At 45.5% G+C, this 19,841-nt stretch overlaps 1 protein-coding gene across 1 annotated transcript in view; it reads right to left on the bottom strand.

Annotated features, from left to right (window-relative positions):
- The window catches only part of LOC8031397 (2-methoxy-6-polyprenyl-1,4-benzoquinol methylase, mitochondrial), a 127,344-nt gene that overhangs the window by 95,413 nt on the left and 12,090 nt on the right, over nt 1-19,841 (bottom strand). Inside the window, exon 4 of the mRNA XM_040222973.2 lies at nt 15,462-15,568. Within this exon, the coding sequence (XP_040078907.1) occupies nt 15,462-15,568 (107 nt within the window). The remainder of the gene's footprint in view (nt 1-15,461; nt 15,569-19,841) is intronic.

Genomic DNA, 19,841 nt, shown 5'->3' with positions numbered 1-19,841 from the left:
GCGAAGTGTCGCCAAGAAGCACGGAAAGGACTCGACCATTACGCTATAGAAGAAGGCAGCGATTCTCAGGCTAACAGAAAGTAGCCGAACGCGAGCGGAGGAGTAATCTGAGCAAGGCACTGTTGATGGGTTTTTTAAGCCTGCTTAGATGTAATAAAGGCACGTTTTCAATCTGCTGATTTTTTTGGACTGGTCTAATATTCGGACGTCTTTTCGGTCCCTGCGAAGTCTGAAAAGTCAGTTGGCGACTGTATTACGAGTGGCAAGGACGTGAATGCCCAATCCAGCTCAAGAAATATCAATGGATACAAGTGAGTTCTTACGAATTTAGGACAGGTTTGTGTTTGGATATACTGTAAAACCCTTTATTTTTGCGGCCCCTATTTTTCGCGAATCGGTCAAAGATGACATAATTGCGACCACTAAATTTCGCGAATTCCAGACGCCTGCATTGAAAATCTTAAGGACCGAAATTTTCGCGCGCCCTTAAATTTCGCGTATTCTTCAATTTGTGAAATTCGCGAAAATTGAGGGGTCGCGAACATTAAGGGTTTTACAGTATTTGTTTTTATATTGAATTTTGAATAATTTGGCACACAGTAAAATTAAACCCAGGATCTCGGACAATCGGAAAGCTATCATAAATAGACTCCAATAAACTGAAATAAACTCAGAGTTTTGGGCAAAAAATAAACTTTGAAAAAACACGCTTTGACTTTCCCGGGGTATAAACTTCGAAAACACAAATCCAACAATCAGGACACAACATCGGCTGTTTCATAAATCATTTATAATGCAAGACCCTCATTTGTGATATCAAATGCACAGTGCACCCAGTGTTCATTAATGTGGCCACCATATTCTAACGGGCTTGCGGCCCAGGCACAGAACAAGTCAACGTTTAGTGCATGCTGTTTTGGGTAACCTGTGGTTAAAGATGGCCTCCTAGACAGGGTGTCTACCAAATTGTTTTTTCTTTTTTCAAATTCTGACTTTTCAAGGGTTGTCCTTGACTATTTTAAATAAATTCCTTGACCCACACCCAGAAACGACCACTGACACCAAAACGCAATATATTATAGATAGACATTATTCACAATGTAAAATATTTGATTGAAGTTAGATAAAGCAACTACCTCACTCTTGAAGATGTTTAGAATACAGCATTGACCAGAGCTTACTGTTTCAGGAAGTTGATTTCTTTGTCAAAACGATAAACCTGCAACTGTGCTTCGTTTATGACCCTTTGCTTCTTTTGTTGAAGCTCCTGGAGTAAAGTGGCCACTCTCTTCTTCTTCCCTTTGGCTTCTGATGTATCCAATCTCTCTTGCCTCTTTCTTTGTAACTCCTCCCTCCATTGGGCACTGGCACCACAAACCATTTGCACCATCCTGTTCAAAAGATCAACTATGGCCACCCCTCCCATTGCTGAGACTCCATCATACACCACTCTTTGCGATATCAGTGACTCTTCCTTGATTTTTCGACAAGGCACTCTTTGTACACAGAGAATCCCCGTTCCACAGCTGAGTTGCCATGACACAAGCAGAGAATTAGCTTGACAAACTAAAATATCTCTTTGTGGTCCCATAAACACAATTCAAACCAGAAGGCGTCCAGCCTCTGTTCTTTCCTGTCAAAGTCCTTCAACGTCGCCTATACAAAGCTGAGTGAGCATATATCTACATAGGAATGGTGGATTTACTCTGCTTCCAAGCCAGTCATCCACTGGCGCTTTGTTAGCACCTCCAGTGCAATGCACAGTTGTTTCTCGCCAACCTCTGGAGACAACGCACTAGTTGAATCCAAACAGCTCGCACCTCTTGTCAACTTATATTTCAAAGGTGACCTTTCCATCACTTTTTGTGAACTCCTCTTCACGAAGGAAATACAGTTTTTTGAAGCTAAGCACAGTCAGTTGCGATAATTTCTGGATCTTGCAAAGCTCATTCTTAGCAGCAAACCCAATGTCAAATGCAGCAGGTGCAACAATGTTGTCAGGCTTCTCCAAGTCAATCCTAAGCAGCTAAAAAGATGTGTTGGCAGCTTGTAGGATATCTTTCTTGACGACTCTAGCCAGCAGTGACTGTAAAAGGCGATCCAACACAGGGGCAAAGAAGGGAAGCATGGGCTTGTCTGTTTGGAATTCAGCCAGAAATGGCTCGAGTTCTTCAGAAATCGAGAGCACAAAGGCCAATTTTACTGGTAGCATCTGGTCACCTACTGCCTTTTCAACAGTGCTGTAGCCAGCACATGCTGGCTTTATTTTTTTTCCTTCCTTTGAGCATTCTACAAACTTAACGAAGTTTGGAATAACATCAAGCACTCTCCAGATCACGTTGCTATTCTCAAGCCACCTTACTGAGCAGAACTTCAACGGAAACAGAGCACTTCCCGTCAAGTGGACGTAGTCTGCACGACATGCTGCCCACACTTGAACAGGTTATAGCTCCCACGAAGAGACACTACCAGATCCCAATTCCTCGCAGCGTGACCTGTCTTGAATGCACCACTGACGACGTGAAGTCCAGAGCTCCCAATGTCCAAGATCCGGTGATAGGTATCGGAGGCTTTAAGTTCTTCTTTGAGGGCCCTCAGAAACTTCAAATTTACGTTGCGTCCATGCATTGGCACTTGTAGTATCTTTGTTTGCTTAATGACTTCTGTGCCTTTCCTGAAAGCAGATGTGAGGTTTGCTGCGCAGGTGTGCCCCAGGAAACACAAAGTTAGGTAGCGCGTTTTTATAGTGGCATCAGTTTGGTCCCAGCACCTGATCAGTACATCCATTTCTTCTCTCTGGGTTACTTTGTTCAGCGACTCATCAAAAGCAACCACCAGGTACACAGAGGCTTGCTAGCAACTTCACTTGAAAGTATGGATCGATACCATGACATATTGTGTATTCCACTTTGTCTTTTCCAAGCTGCATTTTTCTGGTGGTCTCACACGTAGGGAACATCAATAGAAACAGTGAGGCAGATGCTGCTGCTGAACGGAAAGATCCATGAGTCATTATAGTGTTCAAGCATCACATGATCTTGGCCTTTGTGACTTCATTCTTCAATAAAAAAGCTACCCACTGACGACTTCGCAGAGGGGCTAAGAGCTTCCGTTGTGGTGTTTAAACGCATTGCCTGAGTGCTACAAGCACTAGCGCTACCTCCAGGCAAAACGCCCGTAGCTGTTGCAGAAGGCAAGTCCACATTTGTCGCAGTCTGGAGAGATGATACAAAAGGGGCCTGGGGAAACGCTTTGCAGAGAATCACCCATAGCAGCTTGATGTTCCTTACCCTCGACATGACTAGTAACCACCCTTTTCCCCATGTTGCTCAGGGAGAACTTCTTGCAGCACATTGTGCAGAGAGTGCTATTTGGATAATTTAGAACGGGCCAAATCCAACTTGCACTTGTGGATACGTCCGGGTTTGTCCAGTCGAGGTTGAAGGAGCGCTTCTTCAACAGCGACATAGTCGCTTTCACATATCTCCGCTTCAGGAAAATAACACAATAGAAAGCCCTACCGAAAGCCACAAACGCATGTGGCAGAGCTCATAGAGTGCAGGCGTCCAGTTACCTTGACGGGGAAGCGTGAAAACACCATATCTGATGAACAAATGGATTGCTAGGCATGAGCCTCTCAGAGGGTAGATGAATGATGGCTGTTCTCTTCTGTGTTAGTGGTGACTCGTGCCACCTAGTATCGGTTAGAGTAACTGTTTCTCCTACGTCACGATAACAGCAGAGCGTACTAGAGCAACACCACCTGACTAGAGTCACGAACTAAGCAAAATGGCTGCTGCTACTCCGCTTCACTAGTAACTCTTTAGCTGCCATACTTTAGTGTTGATACTCTAAAGTGTAGCTTATTTAGTGGCTCTAGAGTTTACTAGAAGAACGACGGGCCGCCAGCTTCGCACATGCTCTCGTGTGAAGCGCAGCGCGTGGAAAGTTGGCGTGGCAGCGCAGCGGCCGTACTTGCCCTTCAGCTTGGGCGGGTCGCATCGCGCCTAAGGTGCCTTCATGAGTCGCACCTGGTTCGAAGCGTTACCAGCATCCTCCAGTGTTCACACCGTGGCTGGCTCACGGCACGAGCAGCTGCGTGAAGCGGCGTTCGTCAGCGTTTGCGATAGCCGCGCTCCGCACCGCTGCATCGCGTCCCAAGCTAGCTCTATTGCAGTGCTGCCACGCCACAGTGCCGCCACGCCAATTTTTGACACTCTGCATTCGGCGCTTCAACCGGACCCGGCAGTTCGTCTCACTCAGACATTTCTAGTCCACTCTAACAATGCGCAAACCACGCGCAGACATCGCGCCGCTGCACTTGAATGCGCTTGTGGCTACGCCAGCCCATGCCTGCCGCTTCAAGCATGAGCGGGCGAACATGGGACCAATTCTCTGACTCGGCAATCTTTTTGGAAATCTCCTTGACAATTCCCTGACTTTTCCAGGTGTCTTAAAATTCCCTTATAATTCCCAGTTTTCCCGGTACGTAGACACTCTGCTAGATCAGACCTCAACATGTGTTGACACTATTCTTGCAAAAAAGTTTGCAAGAAGTAATGATTTTTGGTAAATCATTAAGGTAGAGTAAACTTATGACGAGATATATTAATATTTCCATCTAATGGAACTTGTGCCCATTTAGTGACTGCTGTGAGAGGCCACTTGAGCTTCCTTCCAAATCTTGGCCTGCTCCATCGACCAAAAAGGGCTTACCGTTTATCTTCCAAGGTTGGTTTAGGACAAAAGGTTCCTGTACATCTGGGTCACAACAAAAGCCACTGTTTCGGTTTCCAGTTTGGACCATTCTATTTGTCCTTAGAGAAAGAGAGTTCCTGTTTTTATACCAGAGAAAGCTATGAACCAATAGACGTCATAGGAGGAGGGAAAGGTAGCTGAACCTTCTACGCCTTAGTGACTACATTCATAAGTTTGTACTGCTACAGGCCGCCGGGTCCAACCCCGAGCCTGTTAGAAACCATGTGATATATTTGCTCTGTCGTATGTATCAGAGCGTCAAGATGCGTCATGGGGAGGCGAGTTTTTCGTCTGCTTATAGAGCCCTCCCGGCAGCTTCATCTGCTTGCTGGGTTTTTGCTCTACTTACACCTGTGTTCCCACACCACCAATGGTTACGACACTCAAAAAACCTCGACTGCTGACCCATCTGCGTGCGCTTCGTCCGTACCGTCATCAGCCGTACACTCCTCAATTGCACCTAGGATGGGATTGTTATGGCTAAGGCGGAACAAACTTATGTAAGTGTTGCATGCACACCCTCCAACTTCTCCAAACAGTTGACATGTCTATGAAATAGGGCATGAATAATTATGAAACTAAATACCATGCACCTATACTACACAAATATAAAATAGTGTGCTATCACAACAAAGAACCGTATGCGTAAGGTTAGTGCTCTTCATACTCTGCGTACTAAAAATTCTCTAACGCATTCTTTTACAATGCGAAAGAAGCTTCTCTGAAGGTAGTGCTCCGCTGGCCAGCCTTCGGACCCTAGTCCATCGTAAGGTGAGACAGAGTATTGTGATTTTAAGCCATCATTCTTTATTAATGTGAAAACATTAACTGTCTCATGGAGCGAGCTGACGTCATCAGTTAGGAGCGCGAAAACAGGTCCTAGTTTCCGCGATTTCGCCTTCAGTTCCATTGGCTGGCGCGCGTCGATGGGGCTCCCATTGGCCGTTGCGCCATGACCTCCAAGATCCCGAAGTGCGCGCATGCTAGTACGTAGTAGACGACAAAGGGAGCAGACGAGCGGCCTTGCATGCTTTCGTAATCAAAACTCATAAGAAATGCTTAGGTGTACACCCGCTGGCAATATGAAGGTGAACACCTTACCTGGTTTCTTGCCTGTTTGACGGCTCCCTAAAGCTATATTAACTCTCAACGTCTCAAATGGTACGTGGCTTGGGGTCTAAACTTTGCGTTCTAGCCCTCTTCTGAAACGGAGCTTGTTCCAAAACTTGCAGGAGCGTCAAAAACAAGAAGAGGGCTGTTCACCTTCATATCGCTCACGGGTGTACCTTGAGCTTTTCAAGTAACACTTGTTTGCAAGTTTTGTCACGGGACAATTAGTACAGAAAAAACTGTTTAGAACGAACCCACGTTCATCAAATTATTGTAGATATCGAACTCATGGAAAATTTAAATAAAAATGCATGCAAAAAGTATGTTTTATAACGAACAACATATTGGCTCTATATAACTTTTTTCCCCCAGGAAGGCTTCCAAAAACGTGCAAACAATCATCTTCTAGCCTGTCCCTTCCCCCAAAAAAGAAGTAGGGAAGAAATAAAATTCCACAAGCTCAAGTTGCAAACAAAATAGAGCGAAGAGAAGCGATTCACAAGGGGAGATACGCTAAAAAAACAAACTCTGCACGCATGCAAAAGAAAACAAAAAAACTTTTTAGCACGTAGTTACAAGGCGGAAGTGAAGAGATAAGAAAGGAAGAGAAGCTCTCGCCTTACAACTAACTCATCGTGGAAGTTCGTTGAAAATTGTTTTTGCTATATCAAACTACTTGCTATATTGAACTGATTGTAGCGTTTCCTACTGTTCGTTATAAACGGGTTTGACTGTATTTCCACCGACAAGGGCATGAATGCCAAAACCAGCAGCAGAAATATCATTCGATACAGACAAGTTCTTATGAATTTCAAGCACGCTTGTGTCTGGATATTACGTACTGTATTTACTTGCATAATAAACGCACCCGCATAATAAACGCACCCCCCACAACGGGCATCAATATTTGACTTTTTTTTTTTCCCTCCCATAATCAACGCACCTCCAATTTTCGGATCCACGAGTCTCGAGTTGCGCGTAATTTACCAAGCCACCAAGCCAGTTTTTTCTTGCCGCCATGCGGTCAGGCCAAGTCAAGCGAGCCAAGCCAAGCCAGGCTGCTCACGTAATGGCCGCAAGTGCGTAGTTGCAGTAGTTACGGAAGTGATTAACCGTGAAACCGAGTGTCGCACATACTTGACGAAGCTTGGGTCGAAAAATTGTCGAGCCCTAGACATTCTTCGCCTATCGGATGCATTGGTGTCAGCAAACAAGCCATCGTCTGTGTCCGCTTTTGGACAGTGAAATCGTGAAAGCGGTTAGGCCTAATTTCACATACTCTGGGCAAATACGTTTATTTAATTCGCAACAGAATGGCACAGTGAGGTGCACGCTGCGCTGTAGGCAAAGAGTGTCTGGTAGCCTCTCCGTGAACGAAATTTGAACTTGATCCGTGCGAGCGGGCTTCGGGGGTCGGCGGTTGGACTTCGTACGAGTTCTTGTCTCCGTGAACGAAACTTGATCTATGCGAGCGGGCTTCGGCAGTCGGGAGTTGACTTCGTATGAGTTCTTATACGCATAGTATCTTAACATGACATGCATGATATGGCCAGTTCGTATAGCAAGTTACAGGTCAAGAAAGTAGCAGCAAATGCCCCTCAAAGGGATTCATATACCCCTGCGTCACCTCCGCATCCAATAGCGACCCATTGTTTCCGTGATGTTGCGGCCAACGCGGGAGGAGGGTCTTGCCTTCCTGTAAATATTTGCCTTATCTTTCGACTTTGACTTAGCGTTGTGGAAGCCACGAGGGGGAGATTAGAGTTTTCCCCCTCCGATAGAAACAAATACGGCCTTTGGGGGTTTAGGTTCCCCCTCCGATGGATACGAAGGCTGCTTTCAGGGGCTCGGTTCCCCCTCCAATGAATACAAAGGTCAGTTTCTTAAAAAGTGGGGGTCGGAGACAAGTTGGCATCACTCTGTAGCCAATATCTATCCATTGAAGCGAAACAAGGGGCGTTTCCAGTGAACTCTTCTTTCGACTGCGGAGGGATTTGAAACGGGCGCATCACGATTGTGGGAGGAGCTTCTCCCACCTTCTTGACTTGTAACCGACTATAGCCACCTCGTGTAACGATGTTCGTACCGTCAAGGCATGCCAAGTTCGTCTGTGCAAGGTTGCCATAAAGCAACACGGTACATTTGGTTTGACCACTCCCTTGCCACGATAGTGTGGCAAGGGGGCAGAGTTTTTATATTCAGTCCACATACAATACTGTGTATATTTGGCCCTTTTTGAATACCTAACAGTGATTTAATATTTCACAAAATAATAATGAGGCAAATAACAAAGGATTTTCAGCAAAGTATAGTGAATCAGTTAATCTCCCATTATTACTTCACACAACGTGCCGGTTGGTCCGAATATCCTGTATGTGCAACCACCATTGATGTGAGCAGTTCTGTCTTTTTCTTCTTTTGACACCCTGATTTTCTGTCGCTTGTATAAAGGGTAAAATTTAGTACAAGAATCTGTTCATCAACAAACAATGGAGAAATCATGTTTTTCGGAGTCACAATAGAATAATAGTATTTTGAAAAAAGGAGAGGTCTCAGTAGACTACTTCCATAAAGCCCTGCATGCAACACGGCGCGCGTTGCACTCTGGGAACTAGTTGGCCAGGGAGGAGAGTGGCAGGGTTTCGGTTTCGATCGACACGTCGACATAAGATTATACACAGAGCGTGGACTATTAACGGCCGTTATCACATGTTTTCTGGTCCTGAGAGCGGCATTTGTGAACTCTAAACTAACCTAAATGGCCAGACCTCGAAGGTTTAGCGCAAGCCTGAGACGTATAGCTTGTCTTAACACATGCTTGTTGTAATTTTGTACTTGAGCCTTCCTGTTAGCGTTCCAATCGAGGTATGTGGACGAGCCAGTGCTGGGAGTCTCGACGGTGCGAAGCTCGAGGATCTTGCTTGTGAACGAATCAACAAGCTGTAGCACCAATAAGTATCCGTACATTGAGCTCGCGCCTTTACATTAGTGTTGTTGATCAGGAAGTTTGTTTGTTTCGTGCACCCATAGACGAAATATTACTTTTTGCAATTACTGTTTTTCTTAATATGCCTGAGTATGCGAGGTAAAACTCGGAGGCGCCATCTAAAAGATCAATTTTAACATACTTCTTATCTCTTATCTGAACTGACCCGCAGCACTGCACGAAGTGAAGTCCCCACCCGCTTGCATTCCACTAATATTCAACATCGCGTATGCGCATAAAGTTATCCTGCAATCATATAGGCAAATTCGCACATACTTGCGGATGGGCAGGAACCCCTATGCCGTGCGCCAAACGAACGAATTCAAAGCGCGTTTGACGGTTGCTAATGGCCATAATATTTATTATGTGTTTGCTTTCTTCCTGCCTGAGTATGCCAAGATAATTTCAGACACACTGTTCAGGCACAGATCTTGGGCGTCAGTAAAAGCTTGTCCAAAAAGGCTTAGCGAGGAGTAGGGTGCGCTTGTTAGGGCCTTCGTCGTAGCTAGCCGATCTCAGCGTTTGCAAAAAGTTAATCTTCTATCTGCATATAATTTGAGTGGGAGATATATGATGACACAAGGAAGACATCATAGTAACTTATGTGCAGTGGTTAGGTCGAATTTATTGCATTTCCTTAAAAGTTCATACGTAAACGCTGGGCTCAACTTTGATACCCTGTGAGGATGCAGCTTGCTTTTCGCCCAATGAAGTAACAAGAAGCGGACATTGGCAAACAAAATATGTGTAAGGCTCCAGATGAACAAATTTCAGTTCTAGTTCACTGGTACTAGACAGGATTATTGAAACTGAGCTCAAACATGCACTTGTGGGGTGAGGTGACTAAGCCACGACTCACTACGTTCGCATACGCACGCACAATATCCGGTGTTTCGGGAACCAAGGAAAGTGCCTCGGTCTTCGTTTTGTATGGCTCGAGAATGAGCGTATTGTAGGTTCGTAAAAAGTCCAATAATCGAAAAAGCAAGCAGCACGTTCGGTCGCGGCGTGATAGCATGAGATGAAGCTGCTCAGTCGAAACCGAAACTGAGTGGCCAACTAGTTCCCAGAGTGCACTGCGTGGTATTTCGCCGCGATGGGGCGCGTCGGTTTTGGAAGAAGTCCATTGAAATATTCCATCTTCACAAAACACAAAATGGTTGTATGTGCTTCGCCATATCTGGCGCGTAGATAATTGGACATTGATCTGCAATCCCATCTGACCGTCCCCTGCGCTCATTTCGAATCATGCGCCGAAGGGTTTTAAACAAATGATGTTTCAAGTTCGATTTCAGCCAGTTGTCTTGAAGCGGGAAGTGAACAGTTGCTAAACACCTTCAATTTAGCGAAATGCTTTTGTTGAAGAGATAGTGACTTTCATAATCTATCAACATTGCCTTAAATGCTGCAAACAGTCTCTTGGGTGGTCCTTCATACAAGACCACATCTTTTTTTTTACCATAACAGATGTAAGGGATGTCTTCCTCTATTAGTTCAGACTCAAGCCAAGTCCTCAGAGCGGTAACGGCAACAGCGATAGAAGCAGCGAGTTTCCAACCCATCTCAAGCAATTAACGTTCATTGTGGAAATGAAGTGAAATTATGGGGGTTTACATGCCAAGCCAACTAAAAGCATCTGCCATGCCTCGAGCGAAGGACTAGAAATTAATGTAATTTCACTAAGGAATTTTTAACATGCGTTTGAAATCTCGCATTCTGATGAGGCTATCTAACAAAATGAAGTTGTGGTCCAAATTCCCTGACTATTTTATCAAAATTTCCTGACCAACACCTCAAGGGAAGGGACATGTCAAGCACAGTTCTCATGTGAAAGCACTGGCATACCTGACACTCGACAGAATGGTAGTCAAACACAGGATCATCTTCCCTTCTCAATCTATTCTTCAGTATTCTTGTTAAAAAGATGCCCCATTTTAAATAAACCACCGGGCAAACTTACGTCCTTAGGAGCAGTTAAAGTTATGGCAGTCTCTTGGCATAATGTTGTATAAGCATACCCACACTAGAGATCAGATTGGGCCGGAATTTTGGGGACCCACCCGACCCGGTCCAATAAAGTTCTGACCCAAGCCCGGCCAGAGTCTGAATATGGTTTGTGACCGTCGACTTGAGCCCGGCCCGACCAATAAATATTTATTTCCGCCCGAACCGGCCCGAGCCCGAATATAATTTTCGCAGTTTCTAAACTTGATATCCTATACATTTTCATCATGAGTGTAACCGCCCAGTTGAAGGCACCAACACGTATAACCATGAACACACATAGTAAGGCCATAAGTCACTAGGCCTTTCTCGTACGTGATTGGTTTAGCCATAATACAACATGTAGAAAACATGACGAACACCATAACATTGTGCTTTTGAACGCTGTTTGATTGGTCCCATTGGCTTGTACCGTCGGCTGTGTCCAAACTTAAAGGGATTGTCCGGTCGAAACCGGAAGTACATAAGTTTTTGCGCTCGTTACGTCGAGGAAGCCTTCATGTAGACAAGCAACATTTTTATTTTGATATATGATCTCCCGTTATTAACTAAACCTTTCAAGAGCGTATGTACGAAACTGCACTCCGAATTTCGCCAGTGTCAATGGCTGACATTTGTAGCTGCTGCGTGACGTCACAAAACGCAAAGGTTGGTCGGATGGTCGGGATCACTGAGTGCACGGGATAACAAGCGTTGGTCGATGGATGTCTTGTATTTTTGTTTAGAATTATATAGTCTCCGAGGCCAGTGGTTCTCAAATGGGGATCCGCGAAGGCCTTCTAGGGGTCCGCGAAGCCTTGCCTCATCAGTCAAGCCCGGCAATAAACGTTCTTTTTTCTCAAGTCGAAATGTGTCAGTTTTCGGGCGAGTTTTTTCGTGTGAACGTCAATAAGAGGGGTCTACTTCACACTAGCCCTTAGTTATATCCATTTATTAAATGATTATTATATTTAACCTATACCTTTTTCTCTCCTCACATTACGAACGGGGTCCTCCATCATCTCCGCCGGTCCACAAGGGGTCCGCGAAGCATCGATGGTTGGGAACCACTGTCCTAGGTTGTACCCTACTGAAATAAGGTTTTTATTGCAGTTGCCAAGCACGTGCAAAAAAGACACGCCTTTTAGCAAGATATTACTCGAAAACAGCCATAAGCTTCGAGCAAACGTATGCTGTTTTGCGCGCAGACTACATTACTCGAAAACAGCCATAAGCTTCGAGCAAACGTATGCCGTTTCACGCGCAGACAACTGCGACGGCCACCGATCAAATCAGGAGCGCTTGCAAAGCAAAGGATGCAGATTTCACCTCTGAATAGGCAACTAGGTACACGAAGCGGTATCTGGGTGCACCCTTGGGGTGCACATAACGGCAAATCCACTGGATCGGTGATGAGGCTGCGGGTGCTTCCCTCAGAGGCGATGAACGCGGGTCGAAGACGACCGGCGAATCGTTCAAATGCATGTCGCCACTTGACTTGGACGAGCTCGGTGAATCGTAGCCACGCTCCATTTGCACATGCGGGTCAAACAGAATTTTGCTGCACGCGTGCTAAATACAACTTCTGGTATTGTTTCCAGGTGGTCTAGCTGTTGGTTTCGGTTTCACTGCATAAACAAATTGATTGATCCGATCTGGGCGAGGAGTGGATGGACGTTGTTTAATATCGTCAGAGCATCACACGTCAGCTTACGAGCCTTTCGTCTGCTGAACTCAGCTCGTAGCTCTCTTCTGTGAGATGATTGCTGCATAAGCGGGATCTCGATCTTGATGGGAACCCAGTCCCCATGCAAGGCGACGATCCATTTTGCTCGTCACTGCACGTCTCGCGGAAAAGAGTGGAACGTCACGTCTTGGCTCGCATGTGCTGCCCGGTGGTTGTGGCACCCAACTGCACAACAAAAGTCTCACGCAACCACGAAACAAGTCGAGCACAACAACAGAAACGAAGCACGGTTCACTTGCAGGAAAACGACGAGACAGAAATGCTCGCTTTGTGTTGTGTGACGTCAGAGCTCCAATGTTGCCACCGAAAACAGCGTTTACGCTAAAGTGCGATTGGAGCAGCATAAATTCAATTTCTCAAGCATAGGGGCATATAAAATTCAGATATCACACGTACGATGCGTCTCGAGGCAATAACAATGATAATCAATTGTTTTCTTGAATACAAAATTTGACCAGACAATCCCTTTAAGGTAAAACAAAATATAGATTTGGCAAGGTCGATTTGTTGGGTCCCGACATCTCAACCCCAACCCGACCTGGGCCCGACGCGGCTTTAGATAAATAGGCCCGAACCTGGCCCGAGTGCGAACAGGGTGTTGAGATATTGGCCCCAGCCCGACCCAACAGTCGGGCCGAGTTCAGACTTTTCAGACTGACTCGAGCACATGCAGAACATTAACCCACCCTACATTGTTATTCATTCAAAGTAAATATTGTGACGAAGAAGAAGATGCGGCAAGACGACGCCGACGGTGGAAAAAGAGGGCGATGCCGGCGGTGCACGCTCTGAAGGACTAACCACCATATCTGTGTTTCTAATTCTCTTCACTCTATAGTAAATCATTTTCATTATCAACGTAACATTTTGGTGGAGGTGGACACCATCCCCCTACCTCTACGCTGCCCACGCTGGACCTCTGGAGCCGCCAGCTTCCGCCTCCGGAAGCTGAGATCTCCATAGACACACCAGCTACTGAGTGTCACCCACCCAATCGAGCACCTTCCCGACCGTCGGATATCACTATGGACACCTCGTCGCCTGCGGACACTGAACCCTCCCAAGACCCTCCCCCGCAAGCTCAAATGTCTCGTGACACCACATCCAGAGACGCCGGTCAAACCGCTCAAGCCCCTCCCTTGGTCCTCTCCAAACCGCGTGACCCAGGAAACTTCCCTGGATCCGGTGAACAGGACGTTGAAGAATGGCTTCTTCTCTACGAGCGAATCAGCCAGCATAACAGATGGGATCCAACTATTATGCTTGCCAACGTTGTGTTTTACCTCAAGGACACTGCCCGCACATGGTTTCTCACACATGAGGAAACAATCACATCATGGGACATGTGCAAAGAGAAACTCCAGCATCTCTTTGGCGACCCCACTGGTCGCAAGCTGTCCGCTAAACGCAAACTCGCTTCACGTGTGCAGTCACCTACGGAGTCGTACATGACGTACATACAGGACATCCTGTCCCTTTGCCAGAAAGCGGACCCCAACATGCCCGACTCGGAAAGGCTCCCCCCCCGTCTTGAAAGGTATCGCGGACGACGCATTCCAGCTACTCGTCTTCAAAGACTGCACAACGATGGAGGACGTTGTCAAAGAGTGCCGACGCTTTGAAGAAGCAAAGAAACGACGAATCACCGCAAATTTTGTGCGCCTCCCGTCACGACACAACCGGTTTTTCGCCATTTTACCTACTATTCTATCGCGAGCCCAACCTTATGATTGACACCCTTCTTCCACTGCAAACCAACGCCCCACTTACAGATCACACCTCCGAAGCCATATGCCGCGTCGAAGAGGCACGCCAACTAGCACGGCTACAAACACTCGATTCGCAGGAACGACAGTGCGCCCGCTACAACCACCTACATAGTGCAGTTTCCTATTTGCCGGGCGACCTTGTTCTGGTATGGACGCCTCAACGACGTGTTGGTCTCGCTCAGAAAATGTTTCCGCGCTACACCGACCCCTATCGTGTCGTCGCACGAGCGAGTGATGTCACCTATGTGGTGGAACCATTACAACTCTCTCACGATACACGCCACACTCAAGCCGACACCGTCCACATTGTGCGACTCAAACCATACATAGTTCCAGCTAACGGCGAGACGCCGTTTTCGCCCGGAGGGGGATAATGTGAAAAAGAAGAAGATGCGGCAAGACGACGCCGACGGTGGAAAAAGAGGACGATGCCGGCGGTGCACGCTCTGAAGGACTAACCACCATATCTGTGTTTCTAATTCTCTTCACTGTACAGTAAATCATTTTCATTATCAACGTAACAATATTATAATTCCAATCTTTTTGAACGTTACACTGCACATTAAAGTGCCCAAGAGTCAAGATTGAAGCCAAACATAAGTATGAAGTCATAATTCTGTTAAAATTTTTGTTTTCCGGCTTCAGAGTTTTATTTTGAATAATGTGACTCCACCCAATTCAGAAGTCTTTGATTGTTACCCTGAACCACTATCCGTCGTTTGCTGTCACTCAAAGAAAGGAAAGCTCAATCTCCTCCACCAGTGCTGCTTGGGGTGGAAATTTTGTGACTTTTCCAGACTTGCCCGATTCCCCGACAATTTCTAGTTTTCCCGGTTTTCCAAGTTAGTGGACACCTGGACAGTGAGCCCCTGTCAAATCCCGGGCAGCTTAGCTGGGATGTAAACCCACCAAATAAACATCCACTTTTTTCCCTCAGAATCACTGAGGCAGCCTTACACTTGTCGTTGCTTGGACACGGCAGCTACACATCGTTTTTTCACGAAAGACGGCGGCTAAGACTGCAGTACGAGTGCGACTTTGTGCCACATCGTAGCAAATTACACTAAATTTTCGCACGCAGGTGAAAGTATGTGCGTTAAACACTCACCCTGTCTATGTGCGTGACATTGCGTATCCCAAAGCTGATGGTGTAGGCATCGAACAGGTTATCACCAAAGGGAAGGTTCTCAGCATCGCCCTGGGTCCACGAGATATCTGCAAATGGGCCAGTTGCAAGTTAATGGATTCAAAATCTCCAACAATTGGGACCGAACACTGCAAGAAATTCTTAAAGCAATTTCAGAAGGAGGAAAAGCTGCATTTCAGAGATGATTTAAACCACAGAATATGCTTTCTGAGGCAGTAGGAAAGCAACCTGCAAGCTTTGAAAGATGTTAGAAATAAAGAGGTAGGAACTATACATTGCTTGTAGCAGTAATGTGATTGATTCGAGTCATCCTGGAGCACCGTTTGGAGCAGCAAAAAACTGCTGGAGCACATTACACTCAAGTGCTATTTCAAGATTCATGTGTTTGCCTCTCTAAATAAAAAGCAGTGCTTCGAATTGGCCTTCACATTTCTGCACGACGATTCATTACATCTACTGCGAAGTAAATCACTAAATTTCAAAGGTAATTTAGTTCTGCACATCAGTGGCATCTTACATGTGAAGATTTATGAGGGTGAAAAGTCAGCATGTGGAGAATAAATATGCTACAATAAAACAGCTAAATTATTAATGGTATTCCCCAACTTCATTTCATTGTTAAGTTAATTTAATTTCAACTTAAACTTAATTACCATAAAATACCAGAGAAGCACCCACCCCATTTTTACTGAAAACTGGGTTAATCTAGATATGGGCACTGGTCCGGTCAAATCAGGCGGTTAAGATATAATTTGCAGAATTCGATAGATTGGGAAATGTTAATAGTGGATGCTTGGAGAAAGTGGGCACTTCTGCGGTATTTCACGGTAAGTGTGTCCACGAACAGTTGGGGGCCTATTTAGACGTGATAACTAAACATAAAAAATAAATCTAAGGTAGCAGTCCAGATACACCTAACCACTGTGATCCATCAACCCTTTCTCAATACCAAAGTTCAAAGTAACCTTCCTTAAATCACGAACATGAAAACTTTTAGCCTTTCCACTTTGGCGAAGAAGGAAGACCAGCGAAGCTGTATTATGGTGGAAATGAAGTAATGACCGGCCGCAAGTCGGCACGCTAGAGTGGAAAGGCTCGAAAGGTTGCGCCATCTATGAGCGACGGTGGCAAGCGGACAGCCGGCAAACAACACTCTGGACAGCTACCGCCATCTATGAGCGACGGCGGCAACCAGAGTTTTGTGTCGACATTTCTTTGCGGGGGGCACAATCCTGGTTAAACAAGCCCTTAAAAGCTCCGCTGTAAAGGAACATGACTGTGACAAGTAATCCGAGTGACTTGCCAGAATGTTGCATTCTATCATATCAACTAACCGCAATTTTATTATACAAATTTTACTGCCACGTATATGTTGTCGGTAAGCATTCATCAATTTTTTTTAATTATTTTTAATACACGACACGCAGTCGTGTACCATTCCACCCTGAAGGAGTGTTTTACCCCTCAGCACAAGGCTGCGCTGTGGCGAGGCCATATACAGAAAATCATGAATTTTACTCTGCAGGTGCAGCTTCCCTGTAGTACAACAGTGAGCAGTGAAAAGTGCACTCAATGGAGGTAATTAAACTGCCGGAGCAGACCACAAGCATTGAGAAATGCCCCAAAGCTTCCGAGTGCTGTGTCGTATTCGATAAAAAAGATCACACCGGACCACACGTTATTCAGAGCGATACACAGAAGTGTCAAAAGTTTGTGCAGGTTTACCGTAAAGGCCCGTTCACACACTTGCAACCGAGTTTGACCGAGAGACATGAGACCTGTTGAAACCTCTTAAAATTTCTTAGGACGAGAGAACACACTGGCACGCTGGCACCATCTACGCGGTGACCCTGGAACTATATTTCACAAGAGCGAAGGTTTTGCGGGATTTTCAAGGTCAAATGTGTGTAACACCTATAAGGAAGGCTCGTTTATAACGTTGACAAAGTTTTTCGAGCGAAGAAAGAAAGGATAATGCGCGAGAGAAATAGAAAATATGCCGGACCACCAAGTTTACACTGCTACCCAATAGATGGCGCCAGTGTGTCCTCTCATTGTAAGATGTTTCAAGACACCCAGTTCTAAGAGGTCGCAAGAGTGTAAACGGGCCTTAACAATCTGGCAGTGTAGCAACGACTGAACCATTAGTTTTTGTTCTGATGAAATGAAATGACCTTTTGGCACAGCGTTGGCACAAATTACACATATTTTGGTAAAATGGATCAAGATGTAGCAGGGTAAGCACTTTGGCACAGCAATCACATCACAGTTGATAGCTTAGCAAAAAAAAAAGAAAGAAAAAAAAGGTAAGGACAGTGCTGAGAAAATTACTTCATTTATTGTACCTTATTAAATCAACATCTTGCGCAACATTTCAAACTGATCTGGTGCCTGTCCGTAGGGACCCGGCAAGCGCCTACGACATAATGTCTACATTAAAGAGACTACAGAAAATCAAGATCCCTGCGTATTAATCCATACTCAATGTACCAACACAAAATGTAATATCCCGAGCCGTTGCCCACCCCAAATTTTAAGTAAATACTGATTACTGTAGACCTTTACAAATACCTCGACATGGACTCTGCGATCCGTGAAAATTCGACCTACCCGAATGGTGCGGCCACAAACCTTACGGTTTCGCGCTGTACATCGATCGGCGGTGTTCACCATGTGTATACAAGCAACAAACTTCGCAACAGTAAAACATTCTTTCATGAGCACTTCTTGTATAAAACAATGAAACTAATTTGAGTTTTTAATTTACTGTATCTCCTGTGCAGCCACACTAGACACATACAAATATAATGGGCATATTTTATAGCTTTTTCTAAACTTCTTGTGCTTACCCGCCGAGACATGGCCCACCCCTTTTTTTATGAATTTCAGGTGACAGGAGGACAGACAATGGTTCAGGGTATTACAATTGTATTGCTAAAGAGGAAAAATCCATCTTTATTTAATGATGCAAAGCAGAAAGTGCAATGAGCAGTGAAGTTATGTTTACAGCTAGTTATCTTTTACCTATAAAATAGTTTTTGCAGCGGAGCTATTAAGAGCTAATTTCCCCAGAATCGTGTCTGCGGATAAGCGGCGAGTCAACACAAAACTCCAGACAGCTACCGCCATCTATCAGTGACAGCAGCAACCAGACAACTGGCATGCCGGTTTCTCTGGTTGCTGCTGACGAGACTTTTGAGACGACAAAAGCGCGAAACGAGACACAGTGGGAAAATCCTGCAAGAGAAGATGGACGATTGATGTAGGGAACTTTATGTCGGGCGGCCGCTTGCACCACCTAACTCACGCATGCTCAATTACGGTGCTCAGTTTAATTTTGGTCTTGAAAGGCGACCGAAATTGGTCCTTTGGCGCAGGCTTTGTGCATATTACCCATATTTTGGCGAAATGTAGCAGGATGTATCAGGGTTGGCCCCTAGGCGCAGTTTGGTGCAATCGGCGCAGCAATCACATCACTGCCCTGACCATCAATCAAGCCAAGCAATAAAACTTATTTTATTACTGATGCTGGCTGTCCCATAAAACTAAAAAGTAGACTAAACCATGTGTTCCGGGTTAGTAGGGTCAATTACTCTCCACTCCAGAGCTTCAGAGTTGATATGCAAACATTTAGTTTTCGCTTATTTACCGCTTTGTCATTGCAATCGTCCGATACCCCCCACCCCCCAGTGAATGGGGTCCCTCACCATGCACCTCTGTTGAACCAGAAGGGGTCGCCGAAAGATCACTGGCTGAGAACCACGGTTATAAATTACTATTTTTCATAGCTGGCACATACATTCGATCTTGTAAATATCACAAAAACCTTTACTCCAGTGAAATACAGTTCCAGGGTCGCCGCATAGATGGCACCGGTATGCTAGTGTATTCTCTAGAAAGCCCGTATTACAGGGTTACCAAATGGTCGATTGGGGTAACATGGTTTATGAGCCACGTTGCCACATTTGCAACATGAGCTGCGGGGAGGTCACGAAGGCGTTGATTGTCTGCAAGCGTCTCTGCCTTTCCGCCTGCTTTCCTCCTTGCCATGCGACTATGCAGTGCACGCACACTTGCAACCAATCGGCGCGGGAGGCATCTGCCATTAAATTGCAAACACTCCCTACGGTTTGAGATAAACCCCCTCAACAATCCAGGCTCTTAAGATTCTACAAGGCCTAGAGGATCCTCTCCCGTCATAAAAAATTTTAAGAGGTTTTAAGGCGCACGGTTCTAAGCAGACGGAACTGTGCGAGCTGGCCTTTATAGGCTCACAACGATTTGCTACCCATACCAAAAAAAAAATAAAGCTGCATTTAAAGATTTCATTTCTGCGAAAAG

Source organism: Ixodes scapularis, unplaced genomic scaffold (genome assembly GCF_016920785.2).
Source record: "Ixodes scapularis isolate PalLabHiFi unplaced genomic scaffold, ASM1692078v2 PGA_scaffold1__304_contigs__length_218370807, whole genome shotgun sequence".
NCBI classification, from domain to species: Eukaryota; Metazoa; Arthropoda; class Arachnida; order Ixodida; family Ixodidae; genus Ixodes; species Ixodes scapularis.
This window is presented reverse-complemented; position numbering and strand designations above follow the sequence as displayed.